The sequence below is a fragment of the Camellia sinensis genome, chromosome 7, assembly GCF_055761805.1.
Source record: "Camellia sinensis isolate YWXY chromosome 7, ASM5576180v1, whole genome shotgun sequence".
NCBI classification, from domain to species: Eukaryota; Viridiplantae; Streptophyta; class Magnoliopsida; order Ericales; family Theaceae; genus Camellia; species Camellia sinensis.
In genome coordinates this window covers 16793457-16812904 of record NC_138967.1, presented here as the reverse complement: position 1 = coordinate 16812904, position 19448 = coordinate 16793457, and the positions used below count along the sequence as shown (strand labels likewise).

The following is a 19448-nucleotide window of genomic DNA, read 5'->3' as shown; positions in this document are numbered from 1 at the left end:
TCTAAATGCCTTCTTACGATCATCACTTGGACTATAGCCCAAGTCTAGTACTCTCATGTACGTAAAAATGAATGAGATTTAGGCCTCGTTTGGGAACAGGCTAATTTAGTAACTTTTTGGCTATTTGGCTAAAAAGGTAGGTAAAAAAAACTTGTATGTTTGGGATGACTTTTTGGCTAATTACGAAAAGATGTGCAAAAAGTAGAGAGAAAAGAGAATCTTTGACTTTTTGGTATGGGTTGTTTGCTTTTTGGCTAATTTAGTAACTTTTTGGCTAATTGGCTAAAATAGCCTCTTGCCAAACGAGGCTTTAACAGTTTTAGATTATCAACCTAAAATGTTGGGGTGCTCTCAAACTAATAAAAATACTAAGACAATAGAATGAATAGAGTTGATGTGATTTATTTTAGTCGGTTGGGTGAGAAATAAGTTCGGTTCATCCTTGCTCTTTTGTAAGGCTGCATTGGTTTGGAATTTTATGTGCATGCCACGATGATACAATGAAAGTATTTTGGTTGAAAAAAAAAAAATATTTTCAGTTATTTAAAGCCAATTTTTAAAAAGTTTAATTGGAAGTTAACTTTTTCAGCATATTGATCTTTTCAAAATTGAAAGGGTGACTCTTCATTGCGTTTCTACCCAATGCATATAATATAAAGTTTTTATTTCAAAGATCAACTAAATACCAAAAAATAAAAAAATAATTTTTTAATACAAAATCAATTTACATAAAAAAAAAAAATATTTTTGAAGCTACATCAAACAAACTTTTCCTAAGCTTTTAAGGGAAAATTACCAATTAGTGATAATTTGAGATAATTATTACATATTTATGAAAACAATTTATGATTTAAGTTATTAATATTAATATGTGTCACCACTTATTTGTAATTAACTTTTAATATAAAATTTCGAGTTGATTTAAAGGCAATATGATAGTACTATTAAAGAAGAAGGGGGCAAAAATAGGAAAATGAGTATTAATTGGGTGTTTTTTCTAGGGCAGACGACGTTTGCGTTTGATTAGAAAAAAAATTTAGTAGAAAGTGAAAGTAAAAGAAAATAAATAGAAAAAATATATATATTTTCTTTCAAACATTTGGTTAAGATGAAAATTTCGTAACAAAAAGATAGAAAAATTTATAAGTTTAAGTTATGGATAACTCACACAAGTAGTACAATTATTGTACTTTTAAAAAAATGATTTTTCAAAATTATTCTTTTTGATAGTATGTTTTTTTTGGAGAATATCAATGTCATAATTGTATTTTTTATATTGTTAATGAATTTAAAAGAAGGAAAAAATAAGAAATTTATATTATCTTTATACTTAATTTTTTAAAAAAATTAATATTTTGAGATAATAAAAAATAAAATAAAGGAGTAATATTTTGAGACAAACAAGTAATTTTAAACAAACTGACCCTTACAGATCACTTTCGGGGGGCGGTCAGAGAACTGATGACGTGTCACCTTCCGTCACCGCTATAAATACGGGGTGCTTTCGCAGCATCCTTTCCCCTCATCATCCATCACTCTTCGCCCTTCAAAATCTCTCTCTCTCTCTACAAAGTGCAGAGTGAGTTTCAAAAATGGTGGTTGCGTGAAGAAGAAGCTTGGTATCTCTGTGTGTTTCCTCGAGAAGTCATAAAACAGTTGTTGTCTTCCAAGTATTGAGAATGGGAAAGACCAAAGACCTCAATCACAAAGATAGAGAGAGAGTCGAGGCTGTTCTTCACCTCCTCCGCAAACAATCCCCTCTCTCTCTTCGACAGGTATATACATATATATATATATATATATATATGATGAGACAGAAATTAAGAAAGAAATGTCAAACTCAAAATTAATGTGTATATATATATATCAGTAATTACTTAGCCTAAGTCTAAATACATACCTCATATATGTATCTATATAAATTTTGAGTTTCACATTTTTTTTTTTTTAAATTTGTATATATATAAATCAGTGATACCTGCACATCTGATATATCTGTATAGTTAAATCTGAAAAATATAAAATTTTATTTTGATTTAAAAATATATCAAAATTCTTGATTTTGACTTCCAATTTGGTAGTACAAATAGAGTAGAATAACATTTTCAAAAATCATAAATATTTATATATATATATATTTCTACTGTAATTATTTTGTCATACCTATATATATACATATATCTACTAATATGATTTTTAACTATTAGCTATTTAAACTTCAAATTCAGGACTTCTCATATGAGTATACATATCTTGATATATATATATATATGTGGTGATGGATCTAGGGGTACCCTTAAAAAAAATTAAAAAATATCTTATGTTATATTAAAAAATTTACACTTCTAAACATATTTTGGCACTTCATAGTAATAATTATGAATCTGTCTGATGTGATTGATGTGTTTGACAGGAAAAATTCTGCAACTACGCTTGTGTCCAGCGGTTTCTAAAATCAAAAGGTGATAATGTGAAGAAAGCTGCGAAGCAACTTCGAGCTTGCATTTCATGGAGAGAGACTATCGGCACTGGTAATACTCTTCTTCTTCTTTGAAAACATCACATTTTGAATCTTCTTTTTTACTTTTTTTTTTCCTTCTCTTTTTGTTTCTTTTCATCTTTTTTTTTTAATCCTTTTGTTTTTTTCCTTTGTTTTTGAATTTTTCAGTTAAAGTAATGATTAAAGTTAAATATTCAAAACAAAATAAAATTAAAGTTTTTTTGTTTTTTATTGTGATTTGAGTACAGACAATTTGATAGCTGATGAGTTCTCCGCCGAGATCGCCGAAGGCGTTGCTTATGTCGCCGGTCACGATGAAGATTCCAGACCCGTGATGGTAATTTTCTCTCTCACTTTCCCTCACTTTCTTTCCCAAGAAAACCATGCTAAAACTGTCTGGACATGTTGTACTTTCTTCCTTAGATTTTCCGGATTAAGCAAGACTACCCGAAGTTACATTCTCAGAAACTGTGAGTATACCCTTGAAATTACAATATGTATGTGTGTTAAGTCGTTATCACTACTACTGTTATATATTAATTAAATGTAGATATTGAAATATTTTTTTAAAAAAAATCTGATAATTAAAAATACAAGCTAATTTTTTTTTAATAACCTGTTTTTTTATTTTTTAAAATTTATTCTGAAGTCTAATTTTGTTCACACTCTTTGATTGGTGGAGAATGGTGGAACCATTACACTTTTTGGAAATAAAGTTCACATTTTTTGATCAATTATATTTTATGTATCGTTCATACTAAAAAAAATGTGTAAACAAATTTATTTTTTCTATTTGTGCTCATAAATTGTAATAAACAAAAGGTGAATAAAATATTCTAACACAAATTTTTTTAAAGCAAATAAAAATAAATTATACATGTCCACAAGGTACGTATAACAAAATATATCAAGATTTTAAATTTTTAAATATAAAATGAATTTGAGTCAATAAATCATAGATTGATATTTCTGGATAAAATTTTTACAATGTTTGAATTTTCATAGGTTTGCTCGTTTGCTGGTGTTTACATTGGAGGTTGCCGTTCAAACCATGCCCAGAAATGTTGAACAATTTGTTCTTCTCCTTGATGCAAGTAAGTCTTCTGTGAAATGACTTTACTGCCCTTTGTTTACTCACGTTAAAATTTGAAAACTAAGGATATATTAGTAATTTAAAAGCCCTCTTTCTCACTCCAAATCTCATCACAGCCTTTGGCCGGGGCAATTAATGTACATTCCATAGTATGACTTTTTTCAGCCTACACATACCTGGTTCACTTTAATTTCCTAGGTCACGCTCAATCACTGTAATCAATGAAGTATATTTAATTTAATTAATTAAACAAGAAAACAGAGAATAAACTTTTGATGGTGATTGTGCATCGGGAGAGGATTCTCTGTCCAGTAGCGTTTTCTTGTACAAAATATGATCATATAATTATCTACACGTTTAATAAAAATTTTTGATACGAAACAAGTTATGTTTGATTTTGCAAAACTTTCACATGTTTAAAATTTTTCGTATGAGTTTGTTGTGATTTGTAAGTTCTTGTCTAAATTATTTATAAAATTATTAAATTGACCTAATAATTATAATTACATGATTTTATTATATTTATTTTTGAAAGATAACAAGTATAATTTTAAAAATTTACCATTTATTTTTTTTGAATATAAATTTGATAAAAGTATGTAATTACAATTGTTGGATCAACTGAAACTTTTGATAAATGATTTACACCTAAAACTTTCAAGATTAAGGCCTATTTTGATAATTGGATTAGAAGTAAGTTTTTTGACATTTTAACCTTTTTTGGGTCACATAACTTCTATATTTTTTATACAATTTTTTCAAAAAAAGTAAAAAAAAAATAAATTCAAATAACTAACTTTTAACCCACTTTTCAAAATATGCCCAACTATACAAAAACTTAAAATAAAATCCGTAATTTGTTTTGGGTTATAGGGAGAGGATTGGGTTTGATAGTGAGGAGGGGATTGAGAATGTGATGTTTGTTTTGAGAGATAGGGAGAAGATTAGTAATCCCTTGGTATGTAAGGAGGAGGAGGGGGATTGGTAAGGAGGAGGTAGAGATGGTATTAGAAAAATAGTGAGGAGATTATAAATTTTTTTATTTTTTTATTTTTTTATATTGGGAATTTTTTTTAAATATAATGTTTAAATTTTTATATATTTTTATTTATTTTATTATTTTATATAAAAATAATTTAACAATTCCTCACTAACAATTCTCTCACTATTAATTCCCTCCCTTTCATTCTATCTCTGAAAACAAACGGGGCTATAAACCTAAAAATCACACATTTTAACGTGATCTTTACTTGGGGCATAGACCATTGACTTATCATAACAAGACTATGTATTACAGAGAATCTTGACCCTTCGATTCAACAATTAGTGAGTGGAATTTGAATCTTCAATATACTGTATGTAAAGGGTGTCGTTAATAACAGACTTGGAGGAATTTTTGTAAGAAGCATAACATGTTAAAATATTTATAATTTTAGTATATAAATTTTACATATTTCAATACATTTTTGTTACACATTTTCAATGTTATTTTGAACAGTTTTCTTAAGTAAAATATCAGTGAACCCCATGTCAAAAATTGCCTGGAGTGCCCTTAAACCAAAGAAAAAGTGCCTAAAATTTCAACTCGTTATTTTTTTTTTTTATTTCTTTATTTTTATGCCAGTACTTTCAGAGCTAGCTAGACAGCAAAGTAGTGAGACAATGCATGTGTTTTTTGATTTGAGAATTATTCTAGTTTTTGGGGTGAATATAATATTATTATGATGGTGCAGGCTTTTACAGATCAGCATCAGCTTTTATGAATATGATGATGGCAACACTGAAGATCATAGCTGAGTACTACCCTTCTCGCCTTTACAAGGCTTTTGTCATTGATCCTCCATCCCTCTTCTCTTATCTTTGGAAGGTATGTTTTTTTTTTCCCCCTACTTTCCGATGTACCCAAAGAAAAAAAGAAGGTATGTTTTCATTTAAACTCAAATCAACTCTCAATAATGCCTATAAAATATTTAAATTTTTCACAAAAAATAAAATAAAATGCATGTACAACAATATAATGGGTACAGTATTGTCAGCTAAATCAAAGTAAATAATAAGTCATCTTGGTTTAATATAGTGGTCCCGTTTGGTAGAGTTGTTGGAAAGTGATTATACCTTATAACTTAACAACTTATAACTTATGGCTGTAAACATAAGCTAATTTTTGACTTATAAATTAAGTTTCTCCTTCTCCACTCAAAGAATAAGTTAATTTTTGACTTATAAAAAGTATAAGTTGTATTATTAAACTGAACCAAACACATCAAAATAGCTTAAATTAAATTAAAAATTAAAATAAGCTAAAAATAAGTCTTACCAAACAGGGTCGGTAAATAAGTCACCTTTTAAGATAAAGTATTCTCGCCTTGATTTCAGTTTAAAATTTTGTTTGTTAATTTTTTTTTTTTTAATATTGTTCTCACCCTTAGACTCATCACAAGTCATACTGTGATATATGGTCATTTCATCCTTTAAGCTTGTGGATAGACCATTTGCATAATCATTGATTTTATAATATTTGTATTTAAAAAAGAAAAAAACGAATGAGAAGTAATTTTTCATAGACTAGCTATGATTATCAAGTAAATTTGATTTTTATAAATAATCTATATAATAAAATTTCAAAAAGAAAAGGATTAAGGTCAAGTTTGGCATGACCTAAATAATACAAAAAGTCAAAAAGTCATTATCCTATTTAAATCACATCATCTTATTTAAATCATATCACCTCTCTAACACATCACATCAAACCTAACCCAAACCCAACTCATATAAGCCAATAAGTCAAAAAGTACACTTTTTTAGAACATCCCAAACCAACCCTAAATTATCAATGTGAGAATAGTAGTAGTCTCATTTTTAAAAACCGTATCTTATAATGTAGATTTCATCCTTGTCTAATGATTATACTAAGGCCTCGTTTGGCAAGTGTCCATTTTAGTCAAAAAGTTATTAAAAAAATCAAAAAGTCAACAACTCATACAAAAAAGTCAAAGATTTTTTTTTCTCTATTTTTTGTACATCTTTTCGTAAAAATCTAAAAAGTCATCCCAAATATACTAGTTTTTTTTACATCACATTTTAACAAAAAAATTAAAAAATTACTAAAAAAAACATATTCTCAAACGAAACCTAAAAATGAATCCAAATCATATATTTTAATAATTTTTAAGTGTTTTGAATATTAAATATTACTATACTTACTAATAATCAATACATTGTTCAATGTAGTGGTACAAGTCATACACAGCTGAACTTGGTTTGGATTGTCCTACAATGTACATGTCTTTTTCTTCTCTTTTATGTCATAAAATGTTCAAATACACCAGTGCACAGTTTCTACTTTTCTAGCATTATTGGAACCCGCAATTCACGGTGGTTTCAAAGTCCTTTTGTTGACTTTGCCTCTTTTCAAACTCACAGTACATCATATCCAAAATATTCAAAGTTTAAACTCAACACTTGCGTTGGGTGGCTATATTCTTATGCCCTGGGCGGCTCTATTCTTATGCCCACAACTCTTGGATTTTAATTTTTTATAAAAAAGAAGTATAAAGAAATAAAAAAGTGATATAATAATTTATTCTGTTTGGCAAGTGAATTTTTAATTTTTTTTGAATAAAATTTATAAAAATATAAAATAGACTAAAGTAGCCAATAATATAAAATGTTATATTAAACCCATAATTATTTTACTTTTTCTCTTACAAATATCACATTCAATTATAAAAAAAATTAACTCTCTTTCTAAATACAAATTTTAACTTATTAAAATAGTCAAAAACTAAAATACCTTAATAAAATAACTAACTTCTCAAATGAGGTCAATGATTCTTTGATTTTTCGACTAAAATGTTTAATTCTCAAACAAGAGACTTCATTAGTTAGACTGGTTTAAGTTAATTAATTAAGTTTCTTATAGAAGAGTTTGAAATTATAGTCATCAATGAAGTCTATTAGTTGGTTGGCACTTTAGGTCGACAAATTCAAAGCATAGAATTGTTAACTGAAAGGTCTATATGAATTTAGATTACTCATTCGCTTTTACAGAACTAGAAAATAAGATGAGAGTGGTCAAACGATTAAAACCTTATTGAACTATGTCGGACTCTCATTGATTATGAAAATAATAGCGTTACGTGCATGAAAGTAATTAATATATAATTAGATTCATTTTAAATGTTGTGAAATTTATAATGACTCAAAATAAATTTGAATTACATATTAAATTTTTTGTGCACATAAATTACTACTATGAAAATAAAACTTAGGCCTTGTTCGGCAAGGCAAAATTTGCCCCTTTTTTTTCTTTTTATTTTTTAAATAATTCTACACAAATTTTGAATAATACTATATGTATTAATTAATATACACATTACTGTATTAACAGATGATGTGACATCATTTGTGTGGTTTTAGGTATTTGTAATTGTATAATAAATATAATTAGTAATAAGATCATAATACTAATTGATATACTAATGTGTATATTAATTGATACATGTAATATTACCGTAAATTTTTAGCACAATATGCTCAATTTACCAATTTTTTGAATCTATTTTATTATTTTATTTTGCAGGGTGTACGCCCATTTATTGAGCTATCACCAATCACCATGGTGGTCTCATCACTTGACTTTGAAGGGCCATTAGAGTTCAACGACTGCTCATCCTACCCACGAGCCTCATCCCTCCGATTCGACCCCTCCTCAGTCCCATCAACGGACAAGATTGGCTCTTGCTCCTCTTCGCGGTTTTCATTCACTGTTTCTCACCACTTCGACTCCCTCAAGCCCTGGTACCTGTCATTGACTGACATGTCAACATCCAAGGTGGGCCCCACTACCCCCTCTTCTTCTCTCTTGGGCCCTGCTTTGATCTCCCCTCTCAACGCCCGATCCCTCTCATTCGCATCACCAGTGGCCAGGACGCCACCTGGCAACATCAACGGCTCTAAGAGGGGGTTCTTTCCATCAACACCGTTGCCTCAAAAAACCCAAAATGTGGACCCCACAAGCATCAACCATCCGAGGACACCAAAGCCCTCGTTCCTCCAATCACCAGCCATGTTCTTCCGGAAGGATTGCCACGTCAGTCGGTCCGAGAAGTCTCGAGATTCGTTCCTTCCATTTTTAAAATTTTATCGCCGACCGTACGATGAGATGACTTATAAGGCGAGAATGAGGCCCCCATTAGGCGGTCTAATCTCCATCGTCTCTCCTCAACTTAGGCGTCACCACATGTCAGTGTCTCAACGGTTCTGATTAAAATTTGCAAACGGTATATAGTGATATGTTAATCAAGTTTATGTACACAAAATTAAAACAATAAAAAGTAACAAAGATGTATATGTCAACATGATAGAACCATATGGTTATTTTTAAAGATTGATTTTATTATGTTGGCATATATATTTTTAGTACTTTTTTGTGATTTAATTATGTGAATGTAGACCTTTTTCTTAATTATATATTGACAAGAGATACCTCTACTAATAATTGATTAGTATTGTTTGTTAATTCAATCAAGGAATTAATAGTGCTTTATTACATCTCGTGCGTTGATTTTGATTACCAATGCCATCAAAATTGGAGAGAGAGAGAGTACGTGTAAAGTGGGATGTGAAATAGTGTGCAATCTATATAGATATAGATATGTTTGATTTTGGGTGATGGAAAGGCAAGGCATTGAAAGAAGACAGCGTGGTCGAGACGGTGAACAATTTACATTGGAAATCATATATATGAAGCCTTTGTTTCAATTCTTTTGTTTTTTTGCTTTTGTTTTTTGTGTTTTGAAAATGAAGATTTAGAGTTGTTGATGGGGGTGATGGAATCTTTAGAGTAGTCTCCATGGTTGGACTTTGTTATGTTCACAATAAATAAATAAAAAAGAAATAGAACAATGTTTGAAAACTCCCATTTTCGTATGCTTCTTTTTGTATTTGTATTAGTTGGTCAGTCAATTTATATATATATATATATATATGAAATATATATAATAGTATGTATGTTGGTTTCAACAATGGCAGAGTGGGTAGGAATATGTGTTGTGGATTGTTGCATGAGAAAGTCAAAATGGAAGTTATTTATCAAATCCGGGCTCTTACCCAAAAAATAAAATAAATAATAATAATAATAATAATAATAATTCTTAAATGCAAATTTTTCTGAACTTATTCTTGCCCATGTTTGTTGTAGTGTTTTCAATAAGATTGGAGAGAATCTTTTTTTTTTTTTTTTTGGTTTTAAAACAATAAACTCTCACAATTTAAATATCATTTAAGGGAAAATCTAGATGTATAAAAAAATTTCACAGAATAAGACACATGTGTCAAATAAAAGGTGTGCCTCACATATGTACTTCACTTATGTGGGTCTCAAACTTTTATCTTATATATCTATGTCTTATTCTGTAAAAATCTTATGCGTTCTTAACGTAGTTAATCATTTTATATACAATTTTTTTTTTTTTTTTTGAAATAGCTTTATAAAAGCTCTCAAACTGGAGCTTTCACAAAATTCCAGTTCATCTAGAACAAAGCTAGTGACTTGTGGGTTTGTGTTGGTTTTGGAAACAGTTCACACTCATATGTGAACAATCATGTACATAAAACAAAGAATTTCCCTAAATAAATATACGTGCATATATATATATATATACACATATAGGACCATGTTTTTGTCGGGTACCCATGTGTCCTTAAGCACTCAAGGTTCTGTTCCTTAGGGCTGATCTATCATTTCAATTCCCTCTTGTGTATAAATTTGTTTTCTAGTTTGCAATGAGCTTCAATGTGGACAAATTAAAGGGGCAGTGTTTGGAGTCAATTCCAATGCATAATCCTTGAAATATGCTTTTTTTGTTTGGTTATGGAGTTTAAGAGTCTCTTTCATCATGTCTTCTTTTCAGTTGTTTGGCTTGAGATGGGATTGTTACCTCAAGACGTGATTGATATATGGATCAGCAATGCTATAAATTAAAAAACAAAAAAATTCGAAAAATACTCGAATTTTCCAAATTATGGTCAAGATTCATTCAAGAAGTGACCCAATAGTAATCACAATTCTTCTATCTTTCTGAATAATTTTTTAAAACTTCTTTTCTAATATCGTAGACTTTCTCTATATAGATAGATATATGGAATGAAGGAAACTCATAATTTTGAGTAAGAAGTGAATCTTATTTGTACTTTGTAGTGCAATGCCCATACAAGTATGCCAGTCCAAAAAGATCTGAGAACAATCCAATTGGAAAGTTAATTATTACATACACTTATCAATTTCCAACTCACATGTTGCTGATAGTCCTATGCCATTGGAAAACGTAGATTAGTTGTTTTCTATTATTTTACATAACATTTTTTCAAAGGATCTAGCTTATCTCATGTTTGAGATTAAAATTGAACTGTCCAGTTTAGTTCATGAGCCTATTTTTGGATTTCGTTTCGATAATCCAAACCGTTTAATGTGTAAAACGCATCGAGTATTATAGCTCTGTTAAACATTACATTGATCAGATTTCGATAGCTATTTAATCGGATCAGATTTGTTAAAAAAATGGATGGTGAAAAAATAAATGACTGACGAAATTCTGATCCGATCAAATAGCTATCAATATCCGATCAATATGTTTTTTTACAAAAATATAATATTCAACGAGTTCTACATATTGAACAGTTCGAATTATCGAAACGAGATCTAAAAATAAACCTATGAGCTAAACTGAATGGTTCAATCTTGATTTTAACATGAGATAAGCTGAACCCTTTTCAAATTTTATTTTTCTCCATGGAATGTGATCCAAATGTACAATAAATGTGTGTGGCCCATAGAAGTGGAATTCACATGTCAAACTCACCTTTTGTTTTGCATTTGTGTCATATTCATTTTATTTTATTTTGGTACACTTAGGCTTTGTTTGGGAAAATACTTTTTAGTAATTTTTTAGTTTTTTAGTTAAAATAAGATACAAAAAAAATTAGCATGTTTAGGATGACTTTTTGATTTTTTATGAAAAGATGTAAAAAAAAGTAAAGAGAAAAAAGAAAATTTGACTTTTTTATATAAATTGTTAACTTTTTGATTTTTTTAATAACTTTTTGATTTTTTGAATAAAATCATCACTTGCCAAACGAAGTCTTAAATTGTTTAGAAGTTAATGTTTGTTAGGACTTACAACTTTTTTTTTTTCTTTTATCAATTTATAAATAAAAATAAATAAATATATATTTAGTGAGTTGTCAAAAGGTGATTGAGGATAAGGGTTGTTGGAGGGCGTGGTCGGAGGTGGTGGCTGATGGATGAGAGTGCAAGAGAAAAGGAGTCATCACCTGTTGGTTATATAAATTGTAAAAGCCAATCACGATTCAACACGTGGCATGAGACGGACAATTTGGGAAGGTAATATAAATCGCCAACCATAGTCAGACATGTGTCAACCCATACTGGCAAAAATGAGTCTGCATAACACTGGAATGATCAAGGGATATAAGGTGATGTAACCCAACGGTTACTCATAAGGTTCAAATTCAAAATTAGGAGAGAAGCCTAATTGCAGACATGGCGTAATACAGCTAACTGTGAGAAAGTATGATCAGCGATCATGGAGGGATGCTTCGACGGTTAGAAGCTTATTTCGACAGTTAACATTGAGAAGTATAAATAGCAGAGAAGGCCCCAAGAAGACGGACCTAGACTTAGATCTAGAAATCAGTCATTTACTTCATATTTTCCTTTCAGTTTTTACATTTCTTGTTCTTTACATTTATGTTTTTCAAATTCTTGTATTGCACTTTATTCATAGGAGTAGTCTCAAGTAATTTGTTGCTGTAAACCTCCACGAGACTGGATTAGATCATTGTAAGTTTTTCATTTTTATTTAATGAAATGCGATAATTGTTCTTCATTTAATTATTGTTTACCAAATTTTCCTAAACAAGCCACCAGTAAAAGTCCTCTTTATTGAAGCTGAAAGAACTGAAACACAATCGTCTGATAATTGGTTGGCAATTAATCTTCTGTAAGGACTGATTGATTCTTGCTGGCACGCTTAAAATTACAATACTAACTTTCGAAAGCCAAAAAATTAATACGAGAACTGGTGAATGGAAAGGACGAGGGAGAAAGAAAATAGAACTTTTTAAAACAATATTTCTATACCAAGACAAAGGGCGCTAAAGTCATGGGACAAGACCAAAATACAAGCAAGGATGGGCCAAGAATATGTATGACCAAGTACATGCAAACACATCCACCCAAATAGTGGGTTTGCCTGGTTTGGTACTTGGGCACAATCTGGTGTAGCCCAATAGTCTATAGAGCCTCTCACACCCTCCCATTTTGAATGCCAAAGTCATCTTCTTTTTTCTTTTTCTTTTTTTGGTTTTGTTTTTCGCTTTCCCTTTTTCTTGTTTTGCAATCCAACAACAATAAAAAGTTCAAAAATACCCGTAGTTTTTATTCTTGCTTGAAACAATTTTTGAACATTCAAAAGTCACTTACTGATGTTTTCTAAACAAATGGCTTTTGAAAATGATTTGTCGAACAAATTTTCTATATTTCAAAAAGTAAAATACAACCAAGTAGAATTTATATCAAATCCACTACACTGCAGTCCTAGTAAATCATAAAGTTATCAAAGCAACCATGCAATCCCAAAAGCCTAATCGAGGAAAAATTGAAACTACAACAAATTTTCAGTTCTGTTCAATCATTCATAACCTACTGCTGAACTACCATAAACAAGAAGTAGAGCCACCACAGATCCATAAAAACATAAAATAAAATAAAATAAAAACAATTGTACAAAACATTATAAATTTAACATCCCAAAAACATCAAACAATTATTCATCATTACAAAAAAGTGCACATTATTAACAACTCTTTGTACTGATAACAATATCAGTCAAAGGTACTAACAGCACATAACATAGTAACATATCATACATAACAACACTTGCTTGCCATTTAGCCTTCACTGCTGCATCATCTTTGGCACTGAAATCAAGTCCAAAGTCGAACCATACTGTCCGATCAGAGCTTGAGCACACCATCCGTGGCCATCATCGACAGTTGGCATCCTAACTTCCATAAAAGGCATCGTTGGAACAACCCCACCAGCTGAAACTCTCAAGACGTTTGAAGCATCGATATCCATACACACTCTGATTTGCAGAACTCCTTTCGGAGCCGGAGGTATTCCCATGATCTTGAAATAGCCCAGAAGATGATTCTTTTCCAATGATTGATCGTCACCTTCATAGACAACAATCAGTGCTTCAGATTGGTTATCATGGGCAGTTGTGAAAATCAATTCTTTCCTTGATGGCATTGTTGTGTTTCGATTTATAATGGGTACAAAAGCGTTTCCATTGGCTCGAATCCCAATGTTCAGAGGGGTGGCTTGAATTGTTAACAGGTCTAAGCTCCCAAAAGGGTCACTGATACCGGAGGCAACAGCTCCTTCCAATGCCGCTCCGCAAACTGCAGCCACCAATGGATTCATCCTGGTATAACTTGTCTCGGTTTTACATATGCCCAGAACAAGACTCCTTATCCTTGGTATATTCGAACAACCGCCTACAAGTATTACATCATTCACATCCTCTACATCCACCTTTGCATCTTGCAAGCACTGTTTTACGAGGGTCTCACATTTCTCAAACACATTTTTGTTTACTTCCTCGAATTCCACCCGGTCCACAATCTTATGTATTTTTGATCCATTTCCTAGATCAACGTCAACTTGAACACTAGTTTGTAATGAGAGCTTGTGGATCGCATCCTGAGTGGCAACTCTAAGCAACCCCATTGACTTGATCTCGTTAATTCCATGGCTCGAAAAGAGATTGTCCATATTGGGCAAGAGATGACACATCATATTTTGAAGTATGTCTTCTCCTCCGATGGTACTTCCTGATAATGCTTTTATTTGTGAAACTCCTCCGGCCGTAGCAGTTATAGCTACATCACAATACCCGGCACCCATATTAAAAATAAGTGCAATCTTTTCACTTCCACTGCCCATATTCTCATGCATGTTCTGTTGCTGTTGCTGTGCATATAACAGAGCCACAGCTGTTGGTTCGGGCATCAATCTCAGTACATGAAGGCCCGCCATGGCACAAGCTCGCTCAATTCGGGTTAGTTGGAACCGGCTGAATGAAACTGGAATAGTTAAAACAACATTCCTCACTGGACGCTTTAAATGAATTTCAGCCAAGGCTCGTAATTCCACCAAATATATTGCAAGAACTTCTTCAGGAGTTGTAGATCTCCAAACGTTATTCACTAACGCTGCAACAAAGGGTCGGACACCAATATCCAATGTTTGTACCAAAAATGGAAGGTTTTTGCTTGAATGAACAACTGGGTCGGTGTCCGCTCTACCAATTAGGCGTTTCATGTTGAAGATTGCAGCACCGGATAACATTTCGTACTCGTGAGACAGCTGATAGCTGACTCCACCAGAAGGAATTTCGTCTTTGAAGGTGACAAATGATCGCATCAGCTTCTGGTTTCTAGCATTCCTAAGGAGCTCTATTTGGGAGCCGTTCCATACTGCCACACTGGATTGAGAAGTACCGAAGTCGATTCCAATAGCGATTTCGGGAAAAGCAGATGAAGATTTTTCCTCTCCAATTGTTTCACTATCAGATGCCACAGTGTATGCTGGTTCAGCCATTCCTGCATTATGAATAGTTGTTTACCAAATATGACTCAGGCATTTCCACATTTGTCAATAAACATTGATGACACAATCGTTCACTTTCCACCCACGTCCTCTGTTTGGTTTAGTTTCAAAATCTGTTTTTTGATTTATTATTATTTTTTTAAAAATAAATCTAAAAGCTAATAGTTGAAAAAAAATCACTTCCATATAATTTTATCTTTTTTAGGGCAGAAATAATTTTAAAGATTCGAAAAAATCTTTTTGATGTTTATTTTTTGTCAAACTATTTTTCATTTAAAAAAAATCAGAAAATAAATTCTGAAAATCAAACAAAACAAAGTACTCCTAAACCTTCAGGGAAAGAATATGGTACACACCTCTGCGTACCATATGCATCTTATAACTACAAAAGAAAATGACATAACTTTATACTTTCTGAATCATAACTAAAAACAAAAAAAAAGTCATAACCAAATATCTCAAAATAATGTCATAACTAAAGAAGAAAATTGGTCGCCAAGGGTGCATATCGTATGAGGGTGTGTATAATAGAATTCTCCAAACCTTTATCACAAAGAACTAATAAGATAGTTGTTCTTGTTCATATGGACATAACATTGCAAAATTTCGAGAGTGATGCCACTTTGAAAAAATTAAGCATAAAGTGATAATCAATTATGTTTACATACCAAAGAAGGCCTTTAATGAGCTATGAATTATTTTCATACAATATAGGAGATACACCAATATATCTAGCAATACCTACCCTACTTCACAACAAACTACTGATACGACATGTAACGAATGTTGGCTAATAAATTCTAAAGCAGTACGTCTTATGCATTGCAAGGAGGAGGTGCACGCCCCATGCCAAAAATGTAAGCCTTTTAGTTTTATTATTCTAGTAAATCACAAAGACATTATAAAGAAAAAGTTTCAGTGCATTATTCTAGTGATGTCATGGTTGAAGCATATGTAAAGCCTCCTTCAAAGAAGCAAGACGGGCCCCTTGAAGAACAAACAGGGTTAATCCATTGTGTATCAAACCCTCTTCCTGGTCTTAGTTTTTTCGGAAGTGATTTCAAAGCATCATTGAACAAGACTTGGGAAACAGCACCACTCAAAATTTTGGGGGAAATAACTAGTAAACTCTATCACAAAATCCATAACTACTTTTGATCTCTATTCTTGCAATTAATTATAGGTATTAAATAATCAATCTGTCAAAAAAACACAATCCTTTGAGGTCTTTCAACAAACATCTTTGTGGCATACATGTTGTCCATCTAAAAACAAAGATTAGGAGGGGGCAACCAATGTTTTGTATATCTATATAATTAGATCAAAATTGTGGATAAATTGGTCAAAATAAACACCAAAGCATTACTTATTGGGGAAAGTGCCTTTAAATGAAAACAACTCAAAATAATTGCACTTGCGTCCGGTGCAAGTGAAATTTGTGAAATGCGAGACAACTCTCACTCGCTCTAATTTGCTCCAAGTGCTATGAAACTATCATAGTGACCTTCTTCTTCATGACAGTCATAATCTATCTCTTTAATGCACTAAATGATGCAGCACTTGTAGCCAAATTTAACAAGAGTTCATTAAGAAACCATTTAACAGACTATAAAAATCAAGATAACAATGAAGAAAAGAAAAAAAAAAAGAAAAGAAAAAAAAAATCACAATTGGCTCAGATTAATAAATAAAACAATAAAAAAACAGAACAACCCAACTCTTAAAATGAAATTCAAGACAAAGGGTACGAAAGATTACAGTACAAGAGCAAACCAGCAATAAATTAACAGTGAAGGTAATTGATAAAAAGAAAGTAATATCATCATACAGAGAACAATACATAAAAGCAAGACCAACCCAATTCATAAAACGATGAGCAGATTAATGGGTAGAAATTACAATCATAAGAAATTCAGATTACGGTGCTCAAACTTGTACCATAAATCATTAGAGGAGGTTTTCCAATACACGCACATACAACAGAGAGAGAGAGCTAATGGAAAACTCAATGGATAGATAGAAGCAAAGTGCGTGTAGAGAGAGAACTTACAGTTGAGTGTGAGAGAGAGAGAGAGAGAGAGAGAGTAACAGAGAGGGGAGAGACTGCGAGAGAACAGACAAGAAGCACCGGAGGACTGTCTTCAATGAGTGCGGAGACTGGGTTATGTGAAGGAACTAAAACAAGGTGCTGGCACTTGTTCTAGAGTTTCCTAGAGAGACGAGGAAAGATTTAGAGGGAGAAAGAGGACACTAGTTACTACTCTCTCTCTCTTTCTGCTTTATTACTTCACTTTTTATTTGCTTTTACTACCTCATTTGATATAGGGTTATTTTGAAAGAAGGGTTAAAATTTTTTTTTTTTTATTTTTTTTTTAAAAATATATATAAAAAATAGAAAAATAATATGATCTAAATTAAAAGTCAAAATTTAACTTTTAACCATTTTCCTAACAAAGCCCATAGAATCAAGAATGTGGATAAACTACACTACTCATTTACATTTTATTTCCCTGAATTTTAAAATTAACAATTAATTATTTTAAAATATTTTTTTATTCAATATTTTAGGGAAATTTTTTTTGGAGAAATTACTTAACAGTCGAGTAAAGAAAAAAATTACTAAAATATGAAGGATGCAAGTAGTTTCATGTTGGGATACAAGTTAGTAATAGCAACGGGTCGGGTGGGGTCGGGGATTACACTCTCCCTCCCCGATCCCCGAAGGTATAAAATTTTCTATTCCTGCCCCCGATCCTTGGCGGGAAATCCATCACCCTCCGCCTCCTAACGAGGATCGGGTTTTCCCGATCCCGAAAAATCCCCTACCCATTTTTTTTTTTTTGAATTTTGCATATCCTTTTTTTTTTTTTAGGCAAATAAAAATAATATATATAAAAGCATGATCTAGTAATGTCCAAACATAAATATCCAAACAACAATAACATGACAAACAAGATACAAAACAACGCACACACCACCAAAAAAAAAAAAAAAGACATCCAAACAATGAGTCAAAAAAATCTCTAGAGAAACACATATGTAGAGGGGTATAATAATAATTTTAGTTCGAGATAGAAATGGGGGCAGGGATGGACTAGGGACAAGACGGGGGGGCTTATCACCGTCCATGCCCCCGAAAATTGTCGGGGATTCAGTTTCGAATAACATCCCCAACCCGTTGGGAGTATTTTTTGGAAAAAAACCGTTCTAATTAGGGTCAAGGGGCCCGATCTCCTCAGTTTGGGTTCAAATTGGGGATTTTTGGTGAAAAAACCCCCCAATTGGGCCTATTTTGTGTCCAACCCACGGAATAAAACAATGACCCCAAAAGCCCCTCAATTAAAAAAATATTATGAATTGACTGAAATGTCCTTCCATATAAGTGGGGAAATACGAAACAATTTCACCGTTTCTCTCCCCTCACTCTGTTTCATCGATTGACAAGCCTTCTCTGAATATCTATGCTCATTCGCAAACCCTAGCACCGATTGAAAACCCTTCTCTGAATCTCATTACTCTCGCTCTCTAGAGCTACTCTGTCTTTCTACCCCTGGAACGTTACACGTTCGTCGCTTGCGCTCGAATCGAACTCTGCATTACGCTTTACTCTCTCTTTTGGACACACATTTTGCAGGTGATTTTTTTCCCTTTCTGCTAGTTTTTCGATATTATGAAGTCTGTCTGGGTTTGTTTTCATTTTGCGAGTGGTGTATGAGATTACGTTGGCATGGTATGGGATGAGATTGTAAGGCTGCAAAGGATTTTTTTTTTTTTTTTTTTTTTTTATTGTTGCATTAGGGTGAGTAGAGTTTGGGATTTTGGGTTACAGTAAGGGTCATATGTTCTAAAATTTTTATCATTATCTTAAAATACTTTAAATTACTAAATCATGTGAGAATGTTAAGGTTTAAAAATTTTGAAAACTAATTTAGGTATTTCAGAATGGTGTATGCAGTTTTGCTTCAATTTCATTGCTTTGATTTCTATAGTGTTTTGGTCCTGCAATTTCAATGCTTTCAATTTCACTTGCTTCATGAATTTTTCAGAGTCATATTTTACTTACAATGAGAGTAAAATTTTTCTTCCAACCAGAGTAAAATTTTACTTTAATTCGAGCCTTTGCTCATTACATAAATGTGCATATCAATTTGTGTGTA

The 19448-nt window shown here is 31.8% G+C and overlaps 2 protein-coding genes across 2 annotated transcripts; one reads left to right on the top strand and one right to left on the bottom strand.

Moving 5' to 3' along the window:
• Positions 1-1442: 1442 nt before the first annotated feature.
• Positions 1443-9510, top strand: LOC114283755 (uncharacterized). The gene is made up of 7 exons (XM_028226624.2): positions 1443-1775; positions 2414-2531; positions 2749-2837; positions 2924-2970; positions 3506-3594; positions 5327-5460; positions 8176-9510. The coding sequence occupies exons 1-7, from the start codon at positions 1680-1682 to the stop codon at positions 8857-8859; spliced, it is 1257 nt and encodes a 418-aa protein (XP_028082425.2). The 5' UTR covers positions 1443-1679; the 3' UTR covers positions 8860-9510.
• A 3886-nt stretch (positions 9511-13396) lies between these two features.
• HSP70T-2 (heat-shock protein 70T-2) lies at positions 13397-17591 on the bottom strand. The gene is made up of 2 exons (XM_028226626.2): positions 17342-17591; positions 13397-15284 (listed from the first exon to the last, which is right to left on the bottom strand). Exon 2 carries the CDS (start codon positions 15280-15282, stop codon positions 13573-13575), a length of 1710 nt encoding a protein of 569 aa, XP_028082427.2. The 5' UTR covers positions 15283-15284; positions 17342-17591; the 3' UTR covers positions 13397-13572.
• Positions 17592-19448: the final 1857 nt, after the last annotated feature.

What these genes read in the sequence shown, in the direction of transcription:
- HSP70T-2 (XM_028226626.2), bottom strand. Translation starts at nt 15,282, where the DNA reads ATGGCTGAACCAGCATACACTGTGGCATCTGATAGTGAAACAATTGGA.
- LOC114283755 (XM_028226624.2), top strand. Translation starts at nt 1,680, where the DNA reads ATGGGAAAGACCAAAGACCTCAATCACAAAGATAGAGAGAGAGTCGAG. An exon ending in CCCCTCTCTCTCTTCGACAG is followed by an intron (nt 1,776 to 2,413) that starts GTATATACATAT and finishes TGTGTTTGACAG; the next exon opens with GAAAAATTCTGCAACTACGC. An exon ending in AAGATTCCAGACCCGTGATG is followed by an intron (nt 2,838 to 2,923) that starts GTAATTTTCTCT and finishes TTTCTTCCTTAG; the next exon opens with ATTTTCCGGATTAAGCAAGA.